This window comes from Mesoplodon bidens (assembly GCF_964165515.1).
Source record: "Mesoplodon bidens genome assembly, chromosome: 18".
Classification (NCBI taxonomy): Eukaryota; Metazoa; Chordata; class Mammalia; order Artiodactyla; family Ziphiidae; genus Mesoplodon; species Mesoplodon bidens.
The window spans coordinates 7,121,123-7,143,266 of NC_138175.1; the positions used below are offsets into that span (position 1 = coordinate 7,121,123).

The 22,144-nt window shown below is 42.6% G+C and overlaps 1 protein-coding gene across 1 annotated transcript; it reads left to right on the forward strand.

Annotated features, from left to right (window-relative positions):
• Positions 1–1,360: 1,360 nt before the first annotated feature.
• On the forward strand, positions 1,361–15,434 carry MPHOSPH6 (M-phase phosphoprotein 6). The gene is made up of 5 exons (XM_081216571.1): positions 1,361–1,444; positions 6,750–6,862; positions 11,999–12,089; positions 14,183–14,277; positions 14,734–15,434. Exons 1-5 carry the CDS (start codon positions 1,394–1,396, stop codon positions 14,864–14,866), a joined length of 483 nt encoding a protein of 160 aa, XP_081072697.1. The 5' UTR covers positions 1,361–1,393; the 3' UTR covers positions 14,867–15,434.
• Positions 15,435–22,144: the final 6,710 nt, after the last annotated feature.

A 22,144-nucleotide genomic window follows, 5' to 3' on the forward strand; every position in this document is an offset into this window, starting at 1 on the left:
GGCAGTATCATCTGGCAAGAGCCATCCCAGATCACCTGAACTAATGTAACCCCAAAAGTCACCCTACCACATCATCATTTTCTTTCTGCCATGGCACTCACCAGAATGCCAGCTCCAGGAAAGGGAGGTCATGTGTTTTTATGCACTAGTGTAGCTCAGAGATTAGCCCAGTGTTTCACACGCACATGTGAATGAATAAGTTTCTATAACCACTTACCACATTATCATGACTTTCTGAGAAAACCTGCCAGGGCATGGCCATGTTTTATTCATGTGTCAGCTCTCTGGTCAACCTCAGCTCTAACACTTACTAGCTGTGTAAACTCTGGTAAGTCCCTTAACCTCTCTGGGCCTCAGGTTCCCAAACGAATACCTTCTTCAGAGTTCTTATGAGGACTAAATAAAACAATACACGTGGGATACCCAGCGTAAGAATTCGGCATACGGTGCACGCTATCAGCTGAAAAGCTACTAGGCTGGGTGTTTTCCAAAGTGTGGCAGCTGTGAACGGTGTGCAAACTGTCTTTAGGTCGTACACGGAGCATTAAAAGTATCAATTTGGCAACGTTCTTTTAATTCCTCGGATTAAAACAAGGTCATGTTCTCATGCTCATATGTCTTTGACATCTACCTCTATTCTTCCTCGTTAACAGATCATTTAGGTTCAGAGACGCACACACCAGTTAACAGGTGGATTTAACACTGTTTTAAGGGCCATTCTGCGGCCAGGCCGCCTGGGTTCATCCCCCACCTCCCTCCCTCTGGCTTTGGGCTAGTTCTGGAACCTGCCTGTACCTCAGTTTACTCAACTGTAACAAGGGGGTAATGACCGCCCCATAGGGTTATCGAGGATATAAAATGAACTTATGACACGTAAAGTGATGCAGAACATAGAAAGCCCACCAGCCACGTTAGAAACACGTGAAAGAAACGGTCGGGGGGCGGGGGGGGCGACGGCTGCTGTGAACTATCTCAAAGGTCTCACCAGGGCGACTGGGTCGGCGAGGCAGGACGGGGTCCGTGAGGCGGGCGGCGCTCAGCCGGTGCGCGGCCTGAGGGGCCCGGTCGAAGCCCTCGGGGAAGGCCGACAGCGGCCAGGACTCCGGCCTTCTGCAGCTGCGGCCTCTGTGGGTCTCCCTCCCGGCGTCAAGTCGCTCTCACTCCTGCTTTGGCGGCAGCGCCTTTCCCCTGAGCTTCTTCACTAGGCGAGCGCTCCCTGAGGCGACGCGCGAAAAGCGCGGGCCAAGCTGAAGCGCGAGAAACGGGGGCGGGGCCACGGGGCGGCGCCACGGGGCGGCACGACGCGATGTACGTAAGAAGGCGCCGACGCGCACGCAGCATCGCGCATGCGCGGCGGACCTAGTGGCGGAGCGCGGAAGCTGTGGTGCTCAGTATGGCGGCCGAGCGCAAAACTAAGTTGTCCAAGAACCTGCTGCGCATGAAGGTGCGGGGACGCGAGGGATGCGGGTCGGGCGGCGGGAGTACCCGGTCTTCCATACCTGGCTAGAGCCGAGGCGGCGGGCGTATGGGGGCATTCGAGAGGCCCCGGAGGACCTCCAGCTCTCGCGGTCATTCATTCACTTAGCGCCTGCTCTGCGTTAGGCACTGGGAACCGGATTATAAATCCGTCGGATTCTCTTTTAAAGCCCGCGGCCGGATAGGAGAGACGCCTAAGCAGGCAGTTAGGATGCAGTGTACTAAGTGCAGTGATGCTAGAGTCGCCGGAAGCCCCTGGAACTTACTTGGGCTTCTGAGGGAAATGGCGTCTAGTAGAGGCTGAAGTGTAGGTGGGAGGGTTTGGTGCATAGCGGCATAGACTGTGGGGAAAGCGAGTTCAGAAGTCTGAGAGGCAAAACCCCAAAAAGCCATTATTTCCAAGAACTAGAGGTCGTTCAGTATGTCTGGAAGGCAAGTAGCAAGAAATGGGCTTGGAAAAGGAGACAATAATCACAAGATGCAAGGAATTTTAGGCCAGGTTAAGGATTTTTTTCTGTATCTTGTGAGCATTGGGAAGCAGTTGAGCACCGGGGAAAGTAACATGAGCTGTGCTTTTTACTTTTCACCGTTACTTTAAGTGTCCAGTGGAGAATACATTGGTGAAAGAAAGACCCGACAAGGGACCAAACTGCAGTCATAACGACCAGCTAGAACTAATGAACTGGGTGAGGGGTTTCAGGTGATGATGGGAATTGAGAGAATTTTAACAGTTGAGGTGACAGTGAATTATGTCACCGAACTTGAAAGAAAAGTGATTTTCAGATTTGAAATTGAATCAGTTTAACCAAATAATTTCAGAGTTGTGCGGGGGAAGACAAGGGTGTATGAAATGAATACAGGAATTAAAACAAGAGAAACACCCAAGCCTTAAAACTTAATAGTAGTGGCAAACATACTATGTGTTAGACATTCAGTGCTTTGCATTATTATAACGTGTGAAATCCACGTAATAACCCTTTGAGGTGGACACGATTATTATCCCTCTCTTACAGCTGAGGCACCTGAAGCAAAAAGTAGGTAACTTGCCCAAAGTTACACAGCTAATAAAGAGTATTGGCAGGACTTAAACTCAGGCAGTCTGGCTTCAAAGCCCCTGCTCTTAATTACTATCTGTACTGCTTGTTGCTGAACACCACTCATAGATGCAGACTGTTAGCTGTCATGTTTACAGAGTAGTGGATTTCCAGTGAAGGGAAGCAAGGCGTGAGTAATGTTTTGAAAGATTGGAGAGTAAATGTTGCATGTGCAAGACATGAATGGAGTTGAGCTAGGGTTAACTAGGGATGAATAGGGAGAGTGAGGGTGCAGCGTAAATCATAGCATAATTTATCATTTCTAAAGCACTTCTGTCAAGCGTATTAGCAAAATTTGAATCTTTACTGAACAGAGTTTTAATTTTTGCTTATGGTTTGTAACATCATGTAAGTTTCAGAGAAGTGGACTGGCAAAGCAGACATTGAAAAGATTTTAGCAGTTGTTTTAGCTCTTGGAATAAGGAAAGTGAAGATGTGCTGGGTAATTAGGGCTCAGACCAACTATCTGACTCTGGAATTAGGAAGGAAGAAGTTCACTTAAAAAAATTATCCATCCCTACTTGAGTGACTGGGGAAGACACAACTGGACATTGGAAGCAAAGGAGAGAGAAAAAAATTACCCAGGTTCTCTATGTGGGTTAGCAACTTCAGCCATTGATGAGAAAGAACTTACTGGCAGGATAGCAGGAGACACAGTTTATACAGATAGAGTGGGGTATCCTTTGAGAAGCAATGGAGCAGCTGCATTTGGTTTCCTTATCTAGCGTAGCTGTTCAACCAGAGCTAATTGTAGAGTAAGAATGAGAGGGTTGAGGATTTAATATGGACTCAGTTGTTTTCTAGTGTACTCGAATTCCTCTGTCTTGGTCAGCTATTGGGGGCTGGAGGGTGATCCTGACCAGAAGTAGAAAGTAAAGGAGGTAGGTGGAAGGTGTGTCAGTATGATGGAATGGTTGTAGAGAGGGTACTTCTTGTGATTTTAGCTCTTTTGGACTCCTAAGACAGAAATTAGTGAATTTTTTCTGTAAAGAGACTTTAGTCTTGTGGGCCAAACAGCCACTCTTACAACTACTCAGCTCTTCCGTTGTGGCTCAGAGCCAAATGAATATGACCTTGTTCTAGTAAAGCTTTATTTACAACAATATACATCCAGCCTAAGGACTGTACTAGTTTGTGAGACCTGCCCTAGGCCGTCAGTTGTGAGTAAGGTTAAATCACTATCTTTAGAGTATGTTCTTAGATGCTGTAGAGTCAGGAGAATTGGGGAGTTGCTTGATTCATATTCACAGGATGATCTTTCCTTTCCATGTGTACAGAATGTGTGTGTGTGTGTGTGTGTGTGTATTTTATATACCATAAATAATATCTACCTGACTAAAATTAGGAGGTAAAAGGGCAGTTGGGCAGGACTGGTGAGTTTCACCACCAAGAGTATAAGTGATGAAATGAAGCATCTAGGTTTAAAGAGAACCATCCAAGAAAGGGAGTCTGGAAAAATAAGACAAGTCTACACTCACGTTCAGAGAAAATTTATTGAGTTCTTCTCAGGTACCAAGTACTGCCTGAGTACCAGTAATACAAGATGAACAAAAGACATTGTCTACTATTCATAATCTTAGTCTTTTGGGAGGCACAGAAAAAGCATAATGAGCCAGTGTTGATAAGGCTGTCTTAGAAGTAGGGAAAGGTATTCTTTTATGGGAACAGACCTGAGAAGAGCTTGGCCAAAAAAGTCAGGGAAGGCCCAAAGGACACATGCTCTGGGCCTTCCCAGAGGAATATTTTGCCAGGCAGAGAATTGAAGCATGATGTTGAGTATCAGAGGCAGAAGGTGTGGGAAGTCCAGGGTATGCATTACAGAAATTGCCAGTTCTTCTTTCCTATGGTGAGGCTGTAAACACAGAGGTGAAAGGATGAGGACCACAAAACACTTTAGATAGATTGCAAACATTTCTTTTATGTTTATTTAAAATAATGATAGATTCACAAGAAGTTGCAAAAAAATGTAGAGGGCTGCCATGCACACTTCACCTCCTTGTCTTATATTGCTAGAGTACGGTGCAAAGCCAGGAAATGGACAGGGGTACAATCCACAGAGCCTGCTCAGATTTCACTGTTTTACATGCACTCCTTCGTGTGTGGGGGCAGGTGTATGTGAGAGTGTTTATCGTGTGTAGATTCATGTAACCATTACCACATTCAGGATACAGAATTGTTCCGTCACCACCAGGTTCCCTTGAGCGACCCCTTTGTAGCCACGCCCACTCCCTTCTATCATGCCTAACCTCTGACAACCACGGATCTGTTCCCCATTCCTATAATTGTGTGACTTCAAAGATGTTGTATAAATGTAATCATTACAATGTGTAACCTTTTGAGATTTACTTTTTTCACTCAGCGTAATTCACTTGAGATCCTTCTAGGTTATTGAGTCAATCAGTAGTTCCTTTTTATTGCTGAGTAATATTCTATGCTATGGATGTACCATATACTTAACCATTCACCTCTTGAAGAGTATTTTGGTTGTTTCCAGCTTTGGGGCTGTTGCATATAGAGGTGCTGTGAATATTCTTGTATAACTTTTTGAGTGAATGTAAGTTTTCATTCTCTGGGATAAATGCCCAAGAGGACAGTTGCTGGGTTCTATGGTAAGTGTATGTTTACTCGTGTAAGAAATTGTCAAGCTGTTTTCCACAGAGGTTATACCATTTTACTTTCCCACCAGCAGTGTAGGAGTGATCCAGTTTCTGTACATCATCATCAGAACTTGATGTTATCACTGTATTTTATTTGTGAACATTTTTCAAGTTTTGTCACTTCATTTTGTAGCCATTGGTAAAGCCCTTATGCCTAAAAATGCTTGTGTTTTTGGAAGAGCTGGAGTAGAGGGGAGAGTACTATGGAGCCTGGATAAGGGAAATAAGTGAGGATTAATGGAAACCAGTGGAACCCTAGACCGAACTTCTGGGATGCTCCTGGATGTTTTCTGAATTTATTTTTTCCCATATTGATACTTTATCATTTTGCTGCAGTTAACTTCTTGGTTTGTTCATCTGTCTCCTGAGGAAATACAGCTATTGTTTGTGCTAGGAAGAGACTAACAGCAGGACTGGCCTGTTTGGAGTTGAGCTTCTGCAGAGTTTAGAATAAAGGGCAGCCGTAGAGTTGATGAGCGTTTCAGAGGATAGATGTAAGTGAAGAGCAGCCGGGTTACAGATACAGCTTTGAGGCCATCTGTGTTCACAGAGCCCTTACAATGCATCATTCGTCATGCTGGTACTGATGGAGATGATCCAAACACAGTCCCTGCCTTGAAGGTCTTCAGAAAAAACAGATACTCAAGAAATTAAAGTGTCCTGAGACTAGTTGAAGCTGCCATGGGAAGCTTCTAGGAAAGAGATGCTGATTTCACCTGCAGCTGTCAGGGACGATTTTACAGAGATGGAGTAGCCTTACCTTTGTCAGAAGGGCTAGAAGTTGGCCAGGTGGAAGAACTTGAGAAGGGCATTACAAATCCAGGTCAGCAGCTGCAAAGGCTGATGGGCTTCCCGGGTCAGAGAGAGATTCGAATAGCACTGAGCATCCTCTCCTTTGTGCCCCCCTCACTTTCTGTCTCAACCTTCCTGTCCTGCTCTGTGGATCAGTCTTTTGTCTTAGCCCTTGCTCACTGGCTATTATGTAAAACTGAAATACGGGGCTTCCCTGGTGGCGCAGTGGTTGAGAGTCCGCCTGCCGATGCAGGGGACACAGGTTCGTGCCCTGGTCCGGGAAGATCCCACATGCCGCAGAGCGGCTGGGCCCGTGAGCCATGGCCACTGAGCCTGCGCGTCCGGAGCCTGTGCTCCGCAACGGGAGAGGCCACAACAGTGAGAGGCCCACAAAAAAAAAAAAAAAAAAAAAAAAAAAACTGAAATACTTAACGTGATACTTACTGAATACAGTTGGGGTTTTTTGCCTGTTTTATTAAATCAGAAAAACTAAAATGTGGTAAAGCTCTTTTAAAGTCTTCTAAAGGAAGTACACATGTTGCTTTTTATGTGCTCTAGCAGGCTCCCTCCTGAAGTGATGTTGTCAAGGGCAGGGGCTGAGCTGCTTGGTCACCCCACCTCCACCCATGAGACGGGATGCCCAGAGAAATGAGGGAGGGCAGGTTGAGTTCTCCTCAACTGTAAGCTGGGAAAAATAGTTGCTGACACTGATTTTGTTTCGTTTTGACAGTTCATGCAAAGGGGACTGGACTCAGAAACCAAGAAACAACTAGAAGAGGAAGAAAAGAAAATCATTAGTGAAGAGCACTGGTACTTGGACTTGCCGGAGCTTAAAGAGAAAGAGTAGGTTTTTTATGACGCTTTGGGCATTCAAAGGGAAATCCCTGTAAATATGATTGATCATTGCATGACATAAAACCCATGAAATAGTATCTATTCAGTTTCTTGAACTAGCCTTGCAAATTTTTTTTAAATTATTAAGTCTATAAGAGTTCTAGTTTGATTTATACATTTTTACTGGTCCTCGGCCGTCATTTATAACATCGTTCTTTTTTTTACATTGCATAAAGGAATCCAGCCTGTATATCTCTGGTAATAACTAGAGACCTTTTATAAGAATCAGTAATGTGCTCTGTATCATATTAAGTTCTGAAGATTAGATGTGTTCTTCAAGCCTCTCCAGTTTTGTTTCAGTAGCAGAGTTCTCCATTAGGCTGAGCTTTGTAAAGGCAGGTCAAGAATGTTTTGTTTATTTTCTTTTTTTTTAATTTTTGCTATTAATACCAGTCATCTTAGCTAAGATGAATTGAGTCTATAGTGTGTTCTAGGACCTGGGCTAAGCACTTTACATCTCTTAATTATTTAATCCTCATAGCACACTTGAGAGCTGGCTACTATTATTCCATCCATTTTATAGTTGATGAAACTGAAGCTTAAGGGAGGGTAACTCATCCAGGGTTACCAGCTAGTCGTTACTGAAGCTTGATAACACACTAGATCATTTCTCTTCCACCTCTAAGCTTGGTTGATGCATGATAAATTTTGAATGAAGGAGTGAAGGATTCACATCATCAATTACTTTTTCTGAATTCTTCTGGAAGCTGTTTATCATTTCTCCTTGATGCTTTCCTCACCTTGGTAACCTCTGTGGTATGGCAGTTTTATTTAAATTTTGTCAAATGACTGAAGATGCTGCTTATTGTCTCCAGGCCCATTTATGTCTTTCCTTTCCATACCTTGTAATTTATTTTCTTCTTTTTAACACATTGTTTTCCATGGTTCATTTGGCGGACTTTTTCTGAATCTTTTCTGGAAGGTTAGACATGCTTCTCTAAAGATAGAAAGTATGTCCCACCAGGAGGGATGGAAGGAAGGTACTTTGTTTTCTCTGCTTGCTTCTCAACTTGCTTTTCTCTTGCTTCTCAGAGGAAGCAAGATGTTAGTGAGGAAGGCGAAGATGATGCTGAAGATGGTATGGATTTGGGAGCAGGGGTTGGTAGGAAGGGACGGTTACTGGTAAGGAGCTATAATTTAATTTTATGCCTTGGCTAAACTTGCTTGAAGTTTTGCCACATGTTTTGTTACTTGCTTTTATTGAAAAGCAAGACAGTTTGTATCCTGTTTTCAGTATTGTTTTTTTTCCCCCAACACAGCATATTAGTCCCAGAAAAATGACCTCTAGATTGCTTTCCTAGGGAGGTAGGTGTCTCAGTCTGTTCAGGTACTATAACAAAATACCACAGACTGGGAAGCTCATGAACAACAGAAATTTATTTCTCACAGTTCTGGAGGCTGGAATTTTAAGATCAAGATATCAGCATGGTCATGTTTTGATGATGGCCCTCTTCCTGGTTCATAGCCAGCACCTTCTTGCTGTGTCCTCACCTGGTGGAAGTGGCTAGGGATCTCTGTGGGGTCTCTTTCCTAAGGCCCTAAACTCCTTCATGAAACCCCACACTCATGACTTATGCACCTTCCAAAGGCCTCACCTCCTAGTACCGTCATCTTTGAGGGTTAGGATTTTAACATACGAATTTGGGGGTGGGGGGGGACACAAACATTCAGACCATAGCAGTAAATAATAACCTTTTGCCATCATTCAGTGTCCTATTTATGTATAGGAGCGAATTATCAGTTTAGGATGTTGGCAGGAAGAGATGACACTGTCAAATTGGGTAATTTGAGGAGTGTATAACAGAGACCACCAAAGTGTGAGCAGGTGTAGGGAAGCCACTGTGGACAGTGCAGCACCTTGGCGGCTTGTATAGTAGAAATAATGTCCACTCCAGGCCTGGAGGATCAAGGGGAGGGAATGGTTACTGAATCTCAAGACAGGCTGTGTGGAGAGAGCATCTTACAAGAGCTGCTACCTTTATTTGAGGGCACGGCCAGCCCAAGTAATCCCATAGGAAGGGAGCCAGCCGTTCCAGACAGCAAAGGAGCCCTTCCATGTATTACATTCAGATCAGCCTCCCAAGGCATTAATGTTGGGGGGGTTGGGGAGAGTGGTGAGTAGACCTGGAGGGGTTAGTGGATGGTATGTCCCTGGTGTGTGTAAGTTTTAACACCCCAAATAGGGAGACAGTGGAATGGATTGGTTAATTAAGTGCATGGGCTCTGGAGACAGGCAGACCTGGGTTTGATGCCCACCTCTGCTACTTGCTTACTTGGGATCTTGGGCAAGTTATTGAACCTGTCTTGTCATTTGTATATTGGGTGTGATAATAGTATCTGTTACTTACATTATGAAAAGTAAATGAGATAATGTATGTGAAACAGTGAGCACAGTGCCTGGCATAAAACACAAGAAATGTTAACAGTATATGTGTTTCCTTATACTTGAATATTATGAAATTCACCCACTCTTTTTGCTCATTTGTGTCTGTGAGTCTTTACTTGGTATTGTCATCTGAATTATTCCAGAGGGTTACTACTATCTGTGAAACTGGAGATTCCATTGTGTATATGCTCTGGGAGTCTAGAGGTTGCCATTCAGCTGCACTGGGCTATAACTCAGTGACTGTTAGGGCTGTTCAGTGTTCATACCTCCCCTTATAGGACACCCCTAGCCAGTGACCAGGCTATGTAGGGGGCTGAGGGTCTGGCTTCTTTGTCTCAGCTTGGAACAACTGCAGGGCTTCCTAGAGTTTCTTGTAGGGGCTGAGTTCTTGGCATAGCCACGTTGCAAGTCAGCTCCTCCCTCAGCCCAGTCTTGCAGTCTTCATTTCCACAGAGGGGCATCTGCCATGCAGCACTCACCAATAAAACTTCTGCACATAACTCTGTCTCCGAGTCTGTTTCCAGGGAACCTGACATAAAATACTTAGGAATACTAGGAATAGAATTTACCAGATCCAAGTTTTTGCTGTGTTGTGGCTATATGGTTTTTCTCCAAAGGATGTGCCCTGGTATAGAGGATGTGAGTATAGCCATTTTAATTACTCCTTTGCCATAGGATGTTGTTTAAAAAGTATTTTTTGTCTCCTGTGCTTTTTGTGCTTGTGCATTGTGGCCTGGTGAACTTCAAGAACTGTGAGCTCTGAGATTGACCCTACTTAGCAAACTGACAAGTTAGCCTGCCACAGTTTCATGGATACTGGTGGAAGGTACGAGATTCCTGAGTCAGAGACAGAGGACTTTATTACTCACAGCACAGCAAGCAGCATGAGCATCACATTGGCATCATTTCCCCTAATCCCAGGGAGGATGATGTGGCACCCACAGTAGGTTTGCATCACAGCCAAGTCCTGAGCTTAGGAAACCTGAGTCTTTGATACTAAACTGCAAACAGACTTGCCCTTGGCTCCAATGGAGGCATTGTCTTTATTATACTGGGCATTAAGTAAGTCTGCGCTTTGCTCCAGAGGAAGAATGAAGGCAAAGCCCTGCCTTTCAAAGCTGTTCACTGTGCATATATCCTTAAAAAGATATTTTGGAACAAAAGGGCATTTAGTGCCTCACTCACAAGGTGTGCTAAAATGAGAGAGACCAATAGAGAATTGTTTCTCAGCAGTGAGTTTTTACCCTGTTTTGCCGTGCATATTATTTGTGGCCTTAGGCAAGTTTGTTTATTTTTTTCTGAGCAGTAGTTTCTCATCTGCAAAAATAGATGAATATTTCCCTTATTTGCTAACTGAATTAGTGTTGCTCATCATTGAAACTATGCTGTAGATAACAAACCACTTATGCTCCTTTTTATATTAATGTTACAGTTATTGGGCCAATAGAAACCCATGGGAAAGCCCTCTGAGGGGCCAGTGGCCCTACTATGAATCCTTTCCTGGCCTTTGGGTCCACCTCTTGACTTAAGTGAATGCTTAAATGCATATGTATGGTGCTTTCCTGAGGGAGATGATTTACTGGGGACATTGGTGATGTTTTATCACCTGTACTTCACAAGAAACAAGATCGGCCGGTAGAAAGGGAATCTCTAGTTTATGGAAGAGGCTGAACAAAAAATTCAGGAGAGCATGTGCCTAAATTTTTTGGTTACAGTCGGCGGGCTGGTTTGGTACCAGTTGCTCCCTTATGGCCAGGAGTGGAATAACCTTCTTCATGCTTATCCATTGTATAAGTCTGTTATTTATTATCTGGCCCCCCTCTAGAATGTAACCTCCACGAGAGCGGAGCCTCTCAGTAATGACTGTCTCCCCAACTCTAGAACAGCGCCTGGCACACAGTTTGGTTTAACAAGTGTTTGCCGAGTGAGTGAATGAATGAGTGCATCTTGACAAGAAGCAGGGCAAGATTGCTTGACAAGGAGCAATCTGCCATAAAGGCCAAGTATTTGCTTTCCTGGCTTGCTTTATGGTTGATTGCCGGGCTGTAGTCGGATATGCTTACCTGGAATTGGGGTCATAAACTGGTGACTCACGGGAGAATCCCTTTTGGAGACTGAAACATTCACACTTACATCACATTTCCAGGGCAACAGTGCCTCCTGGATGCCCTCTCAGCAGCAGTGTCATTTTTACCAGGGTGGTTTTGTAGCATGATTTTGGTTTGGAGTCAGCCACCTAGCTACCCTGTTTCTGCCCATTTTCCAGTTCTGCTCATCCAGCTCTCCCATTGATTCTGTGAGATACCAGTATCCTTATAATAAATTAGTTCTCTGCTTAAGTCATCCAGGGCCAGTCGTTATTTACAGCTAAGAGCTCCTATTAAAACACTCTTTTAAAGCTACCTAGGACACTAATTTCTGCAGATTTAATAAAAACTTGGTGGGGGGTATAAACGTCAAGGAACCTTTGCTTCACTTTTGGAAAATTCAGGTGCCCTGCCGCTCTTGCCTCCTAATGCTTTTGTTGACCAAATTAATCAGTTTTTATTTCTAATCCTAGGTCAGAAATATTACTGTGTTTTTTTCTTGACTCTGCTGAGAACCATAAGATCTATTTTTCATTTGAAATCTTGACTTTTATTTGCTGTGCTTTGTTATAAGTAGTCATGGTATTAATACAGGTTTATTTTCTCGTCTAGGAGTTTCATAATAGAAGAGCAGAGTTTCTCGTTATGTGAAGATCTTCTCTACGGAAGAATGTCATTCAGAGGATTTAATCCTGAGGTTGAGGTATTAAATATAATTGCTTCACATTTAAGATTTTTCCAATTGAATTCTTTCTGCTTATAATTGGGTTTAGGTTTTTCCCCACCAGATACCATTTCTCCTCATTATATAGAAAATAACAAGTCTTGAAATATTGCCATAGCTATTTAAAGAAATTATAGGCATTGCAGTCTAGTTTTATGATAGAATTGAGTAGATAATTTAATATAGCTGTATACAGTCCCGGACAGTGCCACTGTTAAATGTTAGAATTTTACCTCAGTTCTTTTGCAGGAATGTCAGAATTTTATTCATATGATGCTACTACAAAAAATTATTTTCTGGCATCTATAAATGTATCTTTTCTAGTGGAAAAAATGTTACTTAAAATTTGAGTAATTTGACTTTTTAATGGACAGGTTTTAATCCAAGCTTGTAAATAGATTTTTAAATGAATCTTTGGAAAGTTTGTCTGAAAATGAAATATTCGGCTTATAACTGAGACGTTCATTTTAATTTTCCTGCCTCGGGTTTGTAGAGAAGCACAGACCTTCATTTAACAAATAACTATTAGAACTCTGGCTTGACAGAAAGCCATCTGTCAGGTACTTGACCAACCAAATGGAGGTTTGTGGTATAAAGCTTTAGTTTTGTAACTATCACTTGAAGCCACGGTTTCTTAACCCTGGCACTATTGACATTTGGGGCCAGATTATTCTTTATGGCGGGGGCTTTCCTGTGCACTGTAGGATGTTGAGCAGCATCCCTAGCTTCTACCCTCTACCCACTAGATACATATATACACCCCAGTTGTGGCCCCCAAAAATGTGTCCAGACATTGCCAGAGGTCCCTTGGCAAGCAAAATCATACCTGGTTGAAAACCAGTTCTCTCAGGATGCTTATAGGAACCACAGTTAACCAAACGAAATGCCAGAGTTTACTTAAAGATGGTAGGTTGATTTTCTTTCTTTTCCTTTTTTGAGGGGATATGATAATTAAGGTGTTAAATTCACTTTATGCAGAATCAACACAAAGTGTTTGTTTTTAATATATTTCCTTGTTTTAGCCTGCTTAAAGCTTTAGATTAGGAAGACAAAGAGGACAATGGGGTGAAAGGGAAGAAAAGATAGCAAAGATTATGAGTGGATGATGCCCAGAGCCTAGGGTATTGGGCGGGCAAGGACTCCAAAGTATGTCTGATACAGTGGGAAAAAGAGTTGATCTGACCCTCCAAATTTGATGTGGGAAGTTATTAGAAAATGACTTTAATTACTGGCACTCTGTAACACTGAATATATTCTCTCTGGGAAAGGTTTTGAATTGTTTGGCTTGCAGATCTGAGCTGTCATAAATTGTGAGAAAAGTTCAATGTACCTGGTTATAAAAAGAATGATACCAACTTGAAAGTACTTACTTTATTATAAGCAGGACGAACTTAGAACACATTTTTTAATATCTATGTGTTTCTAGTGATAAAGAAGGTAGTGTACTTTTTTTTTAAGTCTGTCAGAGGATAACTATCAAGAAAAGGTTAACGTGAGAAAAAGAAATGAAGGAGGGACCCATGACGTGTGGACATCATGTGGAAATCAGTGCGTTACCCACCCGTGTGTTCAGGGGTGAGGAAGGTCTCCCAATTATACCAGCCAGAGCCAGCCTTCCAGTTCTTCCAGCAGTTTGCTGCTCCCCTTCCCCAACCACCACCAAAAACTGCATTTAAAATTACTCTTGACTGTAGTGTTTCTCCCATTTGGCTCAAAGTTGGGAAGTTCAGAGGGTATCTGAAAGTTTACTTCTTCTTTCCCCCAGTCACTAGAGTGTGTCAGCAGTGTGCCTGCTTTAGGTACAAGTAACTAATAAATTTATGATCTAAAATACATTTAAACTCATTAACAGTAAGTCTAATCTAATGGAACTTTGTCTTATTATTTTTTTAATTCAGAGCTGGCTTCTATCAGCTTATTGTAGAATAAAGTATTATAGAGAATCCCTTATAAATTTTGGTTAATCCTGTAGATTCTGTGGCTTCTGTGTCTCTACCTTCAAATACGTTTGACACCAGTTCCTTTAACAAGCTTTTTCTAGCCCTGCTAGTCCCCATTGTTGTATTTTTCAGAAATTAATGCTTCAGATGAATGCTAAGAACAAAGCAGAGGAAGTTGAAGAGGAAACAGTGGAGCTCGATGTGTCAGATGAAGAAATGGCTAGAAGGTAACTGTTACCTTGGACCAGCTTTATAATCTGAGCCCAGCATTCACTGTCTCTCATGTGTGCACTCTTTCGCATGGTGACTGGCCTACCGTACCTTTGAAGGGAGTACCCCAGCAGGAAGTCATCTTGGCTTAGTCATCTTCTAACATGGCCTGGGGTAGATTTATACCTGTCACAGGCTGGCAAATTGAGGGCTTATTTCTAGTGCTGTTTCTAATACATATTTTAAAATATACATCTCAATTTATTTAGGATAATGCAAAACCAAAAACAAAAACAGCGAAGAATTTAGTCGTTCATAGAGAAGTTCATAAATTTTAAATCAGATGGTTTCTTTTAATCAAAGTTTTGATTTTTCTTATTCTTTGTTATGTACTTGGTTTGATATTCTTGACAAGTCTTGATTCCTACTTTTTTTATTTGAAACTAAACTTGTTCTGTATATCATCTTAACAGATACGAGACCTTGGTGGGGACAATTGGGAAAAAGTTTGCCAAAAAAAGAGACCGTGCCAATTATCAAGAAGATGAAAATGGAGACATAAAACCAATTAAAACGAAGAAGATGTTCTTAAAGCCCCAAGAATAAAACAGATGCCTTAAGATATGGCTCAGGGATGCCTTGTGAGAATTAGCACATTTTGGAACTCATTCTGTTGGTTCCTCTATAGTTATTAATGCTGTAGTGTTTATTTGTAAAGAAATGTATAATTTTGGAAACATGCTGTTTTTGGAACAGATGTGTGTTGGATGTTATACATCCTTTGCTTAATGGTATTCATCAAGAGTGGATTTTTAACCCTTGATCTTCAACTGTACATAGGTACGTGGTTGCTTCCTAAAGAATTTTTTATCTCAGATTTTTTTTAATATAGTTCTCCAGTCACTGACCTTGAATTGACTCATGTAAACTAATACCAGTGTTTAAATTGCCCTTATGTTTATAATCATGTCAAGTCAGTTCATACATATATTTCGGAATCAAATGTCATGAAAATTTATTATATATAAATTCATCAAGAATAAACATGCCTCTCCAGGCTGAAATATTTCCATGCTACCAAGTCAATGTCAGTGTGTGGAATTATGTTTTTACGTTTAAAGCCTTTAATTAATTAAGAAAAAATTGTTCTTTAATAAATACCTGTTTTCATATACTTTTTCATTCTCTTATACTTGCAAATAATAATTTTAGTCTAATTCAGTATTGGAGCTTTTATCCAATTAGTAACTTTTAAAAAACAGCCATTAATTTAGAATATGGTGATGTATTAGGTTGAACCATAAGAAATTGCCTTGGGCTTCCCTGGTGGTGCAGTGGTTGAGAGTCCGCCTGCCGATGCAGGGGACACGGGTTCGTGCCCCGATCCGGGAAGATCCCACATGCCACGGAGCAGCTGGGCCCGTGAGCCATGGCCACTGAGGCTGCATGTCCGGAGCCTGTGCTCCACAACGGGAGAGGCCACAACAGTGAGAGGCCCGCATACCACAAAAAAAAAAAAAAGAAAAAGAAATTGCCTTTTATGGGTCAGAAACAATTATTGATTTTTGATAGTTCAGCCCAGTAGAATTTACCGCCAAGCAGACCATCTCCTAATCTGAACCTTATTCTAAGTAGTAAATACAGAAGCCCATGGAATTAAGTGTGTAGGTGTGTCTGTCCATCTGGAGATATGTACCTAGGACATCTAAGAAATAACTGATTTCATCTAATTATGTTCCCAGCAATTAAATGAGGTGCATTTCTCCTCTCTCTCTCAACCTCCTTAGATTCAGATTGCTCTGTGACCTCAGTTCTCTGGTGAGTTATGAAAAGGTTGTGACTTTGAAGTTAATCTGACTCTTAATTCATTGTGAAGGTGAGGACAGTGCACCTTCTGGCTCCCTACATCCTGGGGCAGAAGCTGGAAGTTTTTCTCAGTGCTTCGCCAGCACCACAATCCATGGATTTATGGAATCCTTCATGATATTCTGCACAGCCTTCCTTCCAGTAGCTGAACCCATTTCCCAATAGAAGAAGTGGAGCAGTGGGCTTGTGCCTCTGGAATTCACTGGTCTTAGCACATACCCCAACACCCAGGAGCAGTGGGTGTAATAGGATGGTGGAATGGTCTACTGAAGATTCAGTCGCAGCCCTAGGTGGGTACAACATTCCATCTTACAAAATGTAATTTATGTTTTGAACCACTGACCGCTCAGATGGGGCTGTTGCTCTCATCATGGTCAGAACGTATGGTCTGGAATCAACAGAGGCAGAGGGAGTGGCTCCTCTCACTGTTACACCCAATAACCCACTTAGGCATTTTGCTTCCTGTCCCTCAATTTTGACCTCCATTGTTTGGAGATCTGGGTTCCCAAGGAAGGTGTGCTCCCACCAGGGAGGACAACAGTGGTCCCATTAAGACAGAAATTGAAACAATCTAGTCATTTTACCAGTAAATCTGTGGGCAAAGTTTACTCTCCTGGCTGGTGCCTGTGATCTCGGGAACAAAGGGACATGTGTGTTCCTACACAATGGGTGATAAAGAAGGATGTCAAACCCAGAGCATTCTCCAGGGCATCTTTTTTAGCACTTCCATGTCCAATGACAAATTTTAATGGAAAACTACAACCTCAGAGGTAGGAACGATTTCAACCCTTTAGGCTATGAAGTCTTGGGTCACCCTAGCAGGTGTCACCCCTGAGCAGTTGAGATGCTGGCTGAGGAAAGAGGAAACATGGAGTGTGTAGGGAAAGAATGAAGTTTATTAACTTGCGACCCTTACAGCCTTGCGACCAATTACAGGAACAAATTACGGAGCAGCTTCACATCTTTTCTTCCTTGGTGTGTGTGTGTGCTAACTTCTCTCTCCTCCTTCTTATTATTACTGTGTAAGTTTTTTGTTTTTTTTTTGTGTGTGTGGTACACAGGCCTCTCACTGTTGTGGCCTCTCCTGTTGCGGAGCACAGGCTCCGGCCGCACAGGCTCAGCGGCCATGGCTCACGGGCCCAGCCGCTCCACGGCATGTGGGATCCTCCCGGACCAGGACACGAACCTGTGTCCCCTGCATCAGCAGGCAGACTCTCAACCACCGCGCCACCAGGGAAGCCCTGTGTAAATTTTTTTAAAGAGGGTTAACTTTGCTCCTAGCCTTGAGATAATAGAATATTCAGATGGGTCTATGACTAAAGTCCAGGTGTAACTGACAGGAGATAAGATGAATAGTGTGACTGTTTCCCAGAAACGGATACAATGTCTGCTGGGACTTTGAAGAACGAGTGAGAACATCTTTTGTACAAAGGATGTTTGCAATTTGTTAGGTAGAAATGGAATTTTTCTTCCGGGAAGTTTAATCACGTTTAGAAGCGTGCATGTGCGTGCATGTGTTCACGCGCATGTGTATGCTGAATGGCCCAAGGGACAGACGGTTGCAAATATTAACCTGTTGTTTCTCAGATTCAAACACTCTTCTATATTCAGCTTCTCATGCTGGGCTGGCACTAGGCAAACCCCATTTCTCATTCGCCAGCTGCCTCCTTACTAGGACCAGCCGATGGAGCCCAGAAGGAGACAGCGAAGCTAGAGGGGGAAGAAAGGGCTTGGCCCTTCCTGTCTGCTTCCTCTTCGCTTCCTCTTCCTTTGCCCCCCACCCCCCCCAAACAATACCTCTCCACCCCAGCAGAGGCTGGGGTTCCAGTCACAGTTGTTGATAACACTTGGTGCCCCTCAGATGTCTGCCTGGTACCCTGGCCCACAGGGCCCCCCACTCAGCTCAGAGACACTGCTTTTAAGTGACAAGCAGCTTTTTAAAGTTTTTTTTTTTTTTTTTTTTTTTTTTTTTTTTTTTTTTTAATTAATTAATTTATTTATTTAGGGCTGTGTTGGGTCTTCGTTTCTGCGCGAGGGCTTTCTCTAGTTGTGGCAAGCGGGGGCCACTCTTCATCGCGGTACGCGGGCCTCTCACTATCGCGGCCTCTCTTGTTGCGGAGCACAGGCTCCAGACGCGCAGGCTCAGTAGTTGTGGCTCACGGGCCTAGTTGCTCCGCGGCATGTGGGATCCTCCCAGACCAGGGCCCGAACCCATGTCCCCTGCATTAGCAGGCAGATTCTCAACCACTGCGCCACCAGGAAGCCCCTAAAGTTTTTTTTTTTAATGTGGACTATTTTTGAAGTCTTTATTGAATTTATTACAATATTGCTTTTGTTTTATGTTTTGGTTTTTTGGCCTCGAGGCATATGGGATCTCAGCTCCCCACTAGGGATCAAACCCACACCCCCTGAACTGGAAGGCAAAGTCTTAACCACTGGACCACCAGGCAAGACCCTGAGCAGCAACTTCTTGTCATAGGTCTTGAATTTCAGCTCTCCAGGGCCCTCCAAGCTTCTAAAGTTGAACAATTTGAGCCTCTTCCCTAAGAGTGGCAGCTTCCTGCATGATAACCTTAAGCGTTCTCTTTTTGCCTTTTTAGCTTTTTAATACCCCATTAACAGTTATTTATATTAGATTTCCCCGGTTAAAATAAGGGTGGCTTTTATCTCCTGACTAGATTTTGACAGATACGGACTCATCCTAATGCAGTAATATCTGAAATCATGGTCTTGGTACAGCTTGAAACCCTGCTTTTTCTAATCTGCATTCAAGTTTACAACTATTAAAGTAAAGACGTTCAACCCTTTCCACTTCCTGGAAGTTATCTCGTGTCACCAGAAGTTAGCAGACCACTTTTTGGAGAACACTGCCCAGCACAGTAATGCCCATCGGCTTGGTTGCTGAGTCATTCAAGTTCATCCCCTTAGTTGTCAAGCTACTTACTGTCCTCTAGGGCAGGAACTATATCTTACCTTTTTTTATTTACTCCTGCACCTAGCAAGAGATATGGCTCATATTAAAGGCTTTGATAAATGTTTCTTAAGTGAATGGATTTGGGAACCATTTGGCCTACAGAGCATGTTTAAACCACACTGCTGTGGAAGTAATGACCAACCAAATGAGAAAAAACAAAGACTTTATTCTGAGCTTGCTGTATAGCTAGGGAGTCAGCCACCATCACTTGTGCCTTAGCAGAGACTCAGGCAGGCAGAGAGTGGGAAAGCTTTACAGTGGGAAAAAGGGAAGGGTTAAGCGTGCCTTGATTGGAGGCTGTTGGCATGGGAAGGTTATAGGCGGCCATCTAGCAGCAGGGTATCCTAAGTCATTGGTTAGGGTCTTGTATTTTACTTTCTCTAGTTGGTCCCAAATTGGAAATAGGGAGAAAAATTAAGCAAGTTGTCAGTTATTAACCAAGTCCTGACCATTTGGGGCTGATTGTTACCAAGTTATTTTTTAGCTTCCTGGATTGTCCCTGGAGATAACCATCTGACTTCCTGCCAAGTCTGGCTTGTAGCAGGCTGGCTTCCTGAGTTGTTTATTATAAAAGTTTGATTTCTTGGGCCGGTTGCTGCAGGTTATGAATCAAAATTCTGTTTTTATATGTGGTCTGGCCATTGTCCATTTGTGTATTCAGTCTCACAATGCTCAGGTTTATTTCTAATCGTACTATAAAATACAACCATTTGATCATGTCTCTGAGGAAGCATGCACCCAAATTAAGGAGAGGATGCCACCAGTGGGATCAGGGATGTTTGTGCTCCAGCCATTAAGGGAGCTGTCTGTGCTGGAAGCAGACCCTTCAGCGGTTAATGCCACAGAGACAAAGCCACCAAATCAGGCGACTGAAACTTTTTGCCCTCCCAGATCTTGGGGAAGGAAACTGAATACCACTGGCTAATGGATACAAAATTCAATTTAAAAGATAATCATCATTTCACTCATATACAACCAGCCATTCGCCGACATTCAAGTTGGTTAACGAACTTCATCAAAGTGGGCTATTTGGGGAGGGAGAGAAGATATAGCTATAATAGTAATTGCAAGAAAATCTCCAGAGAACTTCCAGTGTATAATGTCTTTTATGAAGATACCAGTTTCTGCACTTGCCTTCCGAAACACTCTTACATTTTCCGAATCCTGGCTTCAGAGAACACACAGGTGCCTTATCATTTGAGTCCAAGGTGTGTTGGCAGCTTCTTAAAAGAGAGTCTGTGGTCTGACCTCCCCTCTCCCTTTAGGCATAGCCTTCCATAAGCAGTTTACTAAAATTATTTGGTGTCTCTGTAAGTTTTTATAGAGCTATAAGCTTCTCACTACACGGTAAGTTCTAATTTTAATTTTAATCATTATGAAGTCATTAACCCATAAGTGGGCCCTGTTTAGCCCTCTTTGGACAAAGAAACTATTTACACAGGATACTACTTTCCAAGCCAGCAGCTCAATTTTATATCCTGGAGTTTCCTTCCAACATATTTAGCTTGTTTTCCATGTGGCCCTGTGTTTTCACTTGCCCCAGGAAAAAAGATGCACTGGTTTCAGACATTCATTGTAAAGTAGGAGTCCGTGGACACGCTTGTACAAAACCACACTGTTCTCCTTAAGGCGTATTTAATCTGGATGGTATCCCTCGCTAATTTCTCTTCCATCCGCATTGTCTGGATGGGAAAAAAGCCTGTCTGCCCATGAGTAGCAGGGGTAATCGTGTGTTGTTGCAAAATTGCAGCAGGATCAAACAAGACCATCCAGGTAATGAAGATGACAACCTGACAAATGTTGGCAGATTATGATTCCCAGCGACTTGTCTTCCTCCTCTCCCACTCATGGCAGGCTCTCACACCCACGTCCCCGTCTCCGACCTCTGCTCTGATCATTGTCCCTGATGTCACTTTACCACGTATGACACCCATGTCGAGTTGATCGGTCCTTGAACCTTTGCTGCTCCCACCTCAGATTCTCACTTAACCTCATTGGGATGGCAACAACTTAAAAATGGATAATAACAAGTGTGCTGTTTGAGCCATAGACCAGATTCTGGAGTCCATGGTAACAGAAAACCTGAGCTACCTCAGGAGTATAAAGCACAAACCCACACTTGATCATCAGAAACCCTAGCAGGTATTTAACCAAGAAGGGAGCTGGTAATGGAGGACCCAGATGTTACCTGGAGGAAAATGAAGCAAGGTAGAAGCAGTTACTCATACCACTGCAATAGGCATGCGAAGATTTGTCATTAAATGTCAGCCAAGTGCCGGGAATATTTCTGATATTATTCGATTGTTTGTTTGTTAAATGTTGAGTTCTCACACTCAGCCAGGCACTGACTTGTGGGCTGGAGATATAATTTATTGCATCCATTTTATCCATGAAGAAACTGAGGTACAAAGACATTTTGTAACTCACCTGATGTCACACAGCTTTTAAGTGGTAGAGCAGTATATGAACCCAGATTTACTGAACTCAAAGCCCACACTCTTTCTCTCATGTCACACTACAGGGGAAAGCAAGAGACTAGAATTGGGAAACAGGCATAAAATAACCTAGCCCCCAAAGACCCTAATTTTTCCCAAACAGAATCTCACAGAATTATATTGTACTACCTGGTATTTTTTTAATATTTCCTTTTTTCTAAATTTACTTTTTCCAGATGGTATGGGTTAAATTCACATTAATAATCTGTTTTCAACATAAACGATTAATTTCATAAATAGGGTATTCTCTATATTAGTGATCCCGTATTAAGAAAGATTTCACATGTCAATCTATGGTAACAAAAAAATTGGAAAAGCAATTATTTGATGAGTGCTCACTTGGAGTATAACTGTGTCATCACATATTCATTTAGGTCATATTCTATGATATATTACCTAATTTCAAAGCAGGGATTATGCCTCACTGTTCTTTGGTTCCAAACCAAGTTCCTCATGTAGGGCTTTGTAAAGAAGTAGGTATTTAAAGGTAATAGTGAATTGAATGGAAAAAAATTTTTTTTTCTGTTTACCTAGCCTCACATAAATGTT

Excerpts from the sequence above, each read along its gene's own strand:
- MPHOSPH6 (XM_081216571.1), top strand. The coding sequence starts at position 1,394 with ATGGCGGCCGAGCGCAAAACTAAGTTGTCCAAGAACCTGCTGCGCATG. Across the intron at positions 12,090-14,182 it reads GATTTAATCCTGAGGTTGAG|AAATTAATGCTTCAGATGAA; the intron begins GTATTAAATATA and ends TGTATTTTTCAG. Across the intron at positions 14,278-14,733 it reads GATGAAGAAATGGCTAGAAG|ATACGAGACCTTGGTGGGGA; the intron begins GTAACTGTTACC and ends TCATCTTAACAG.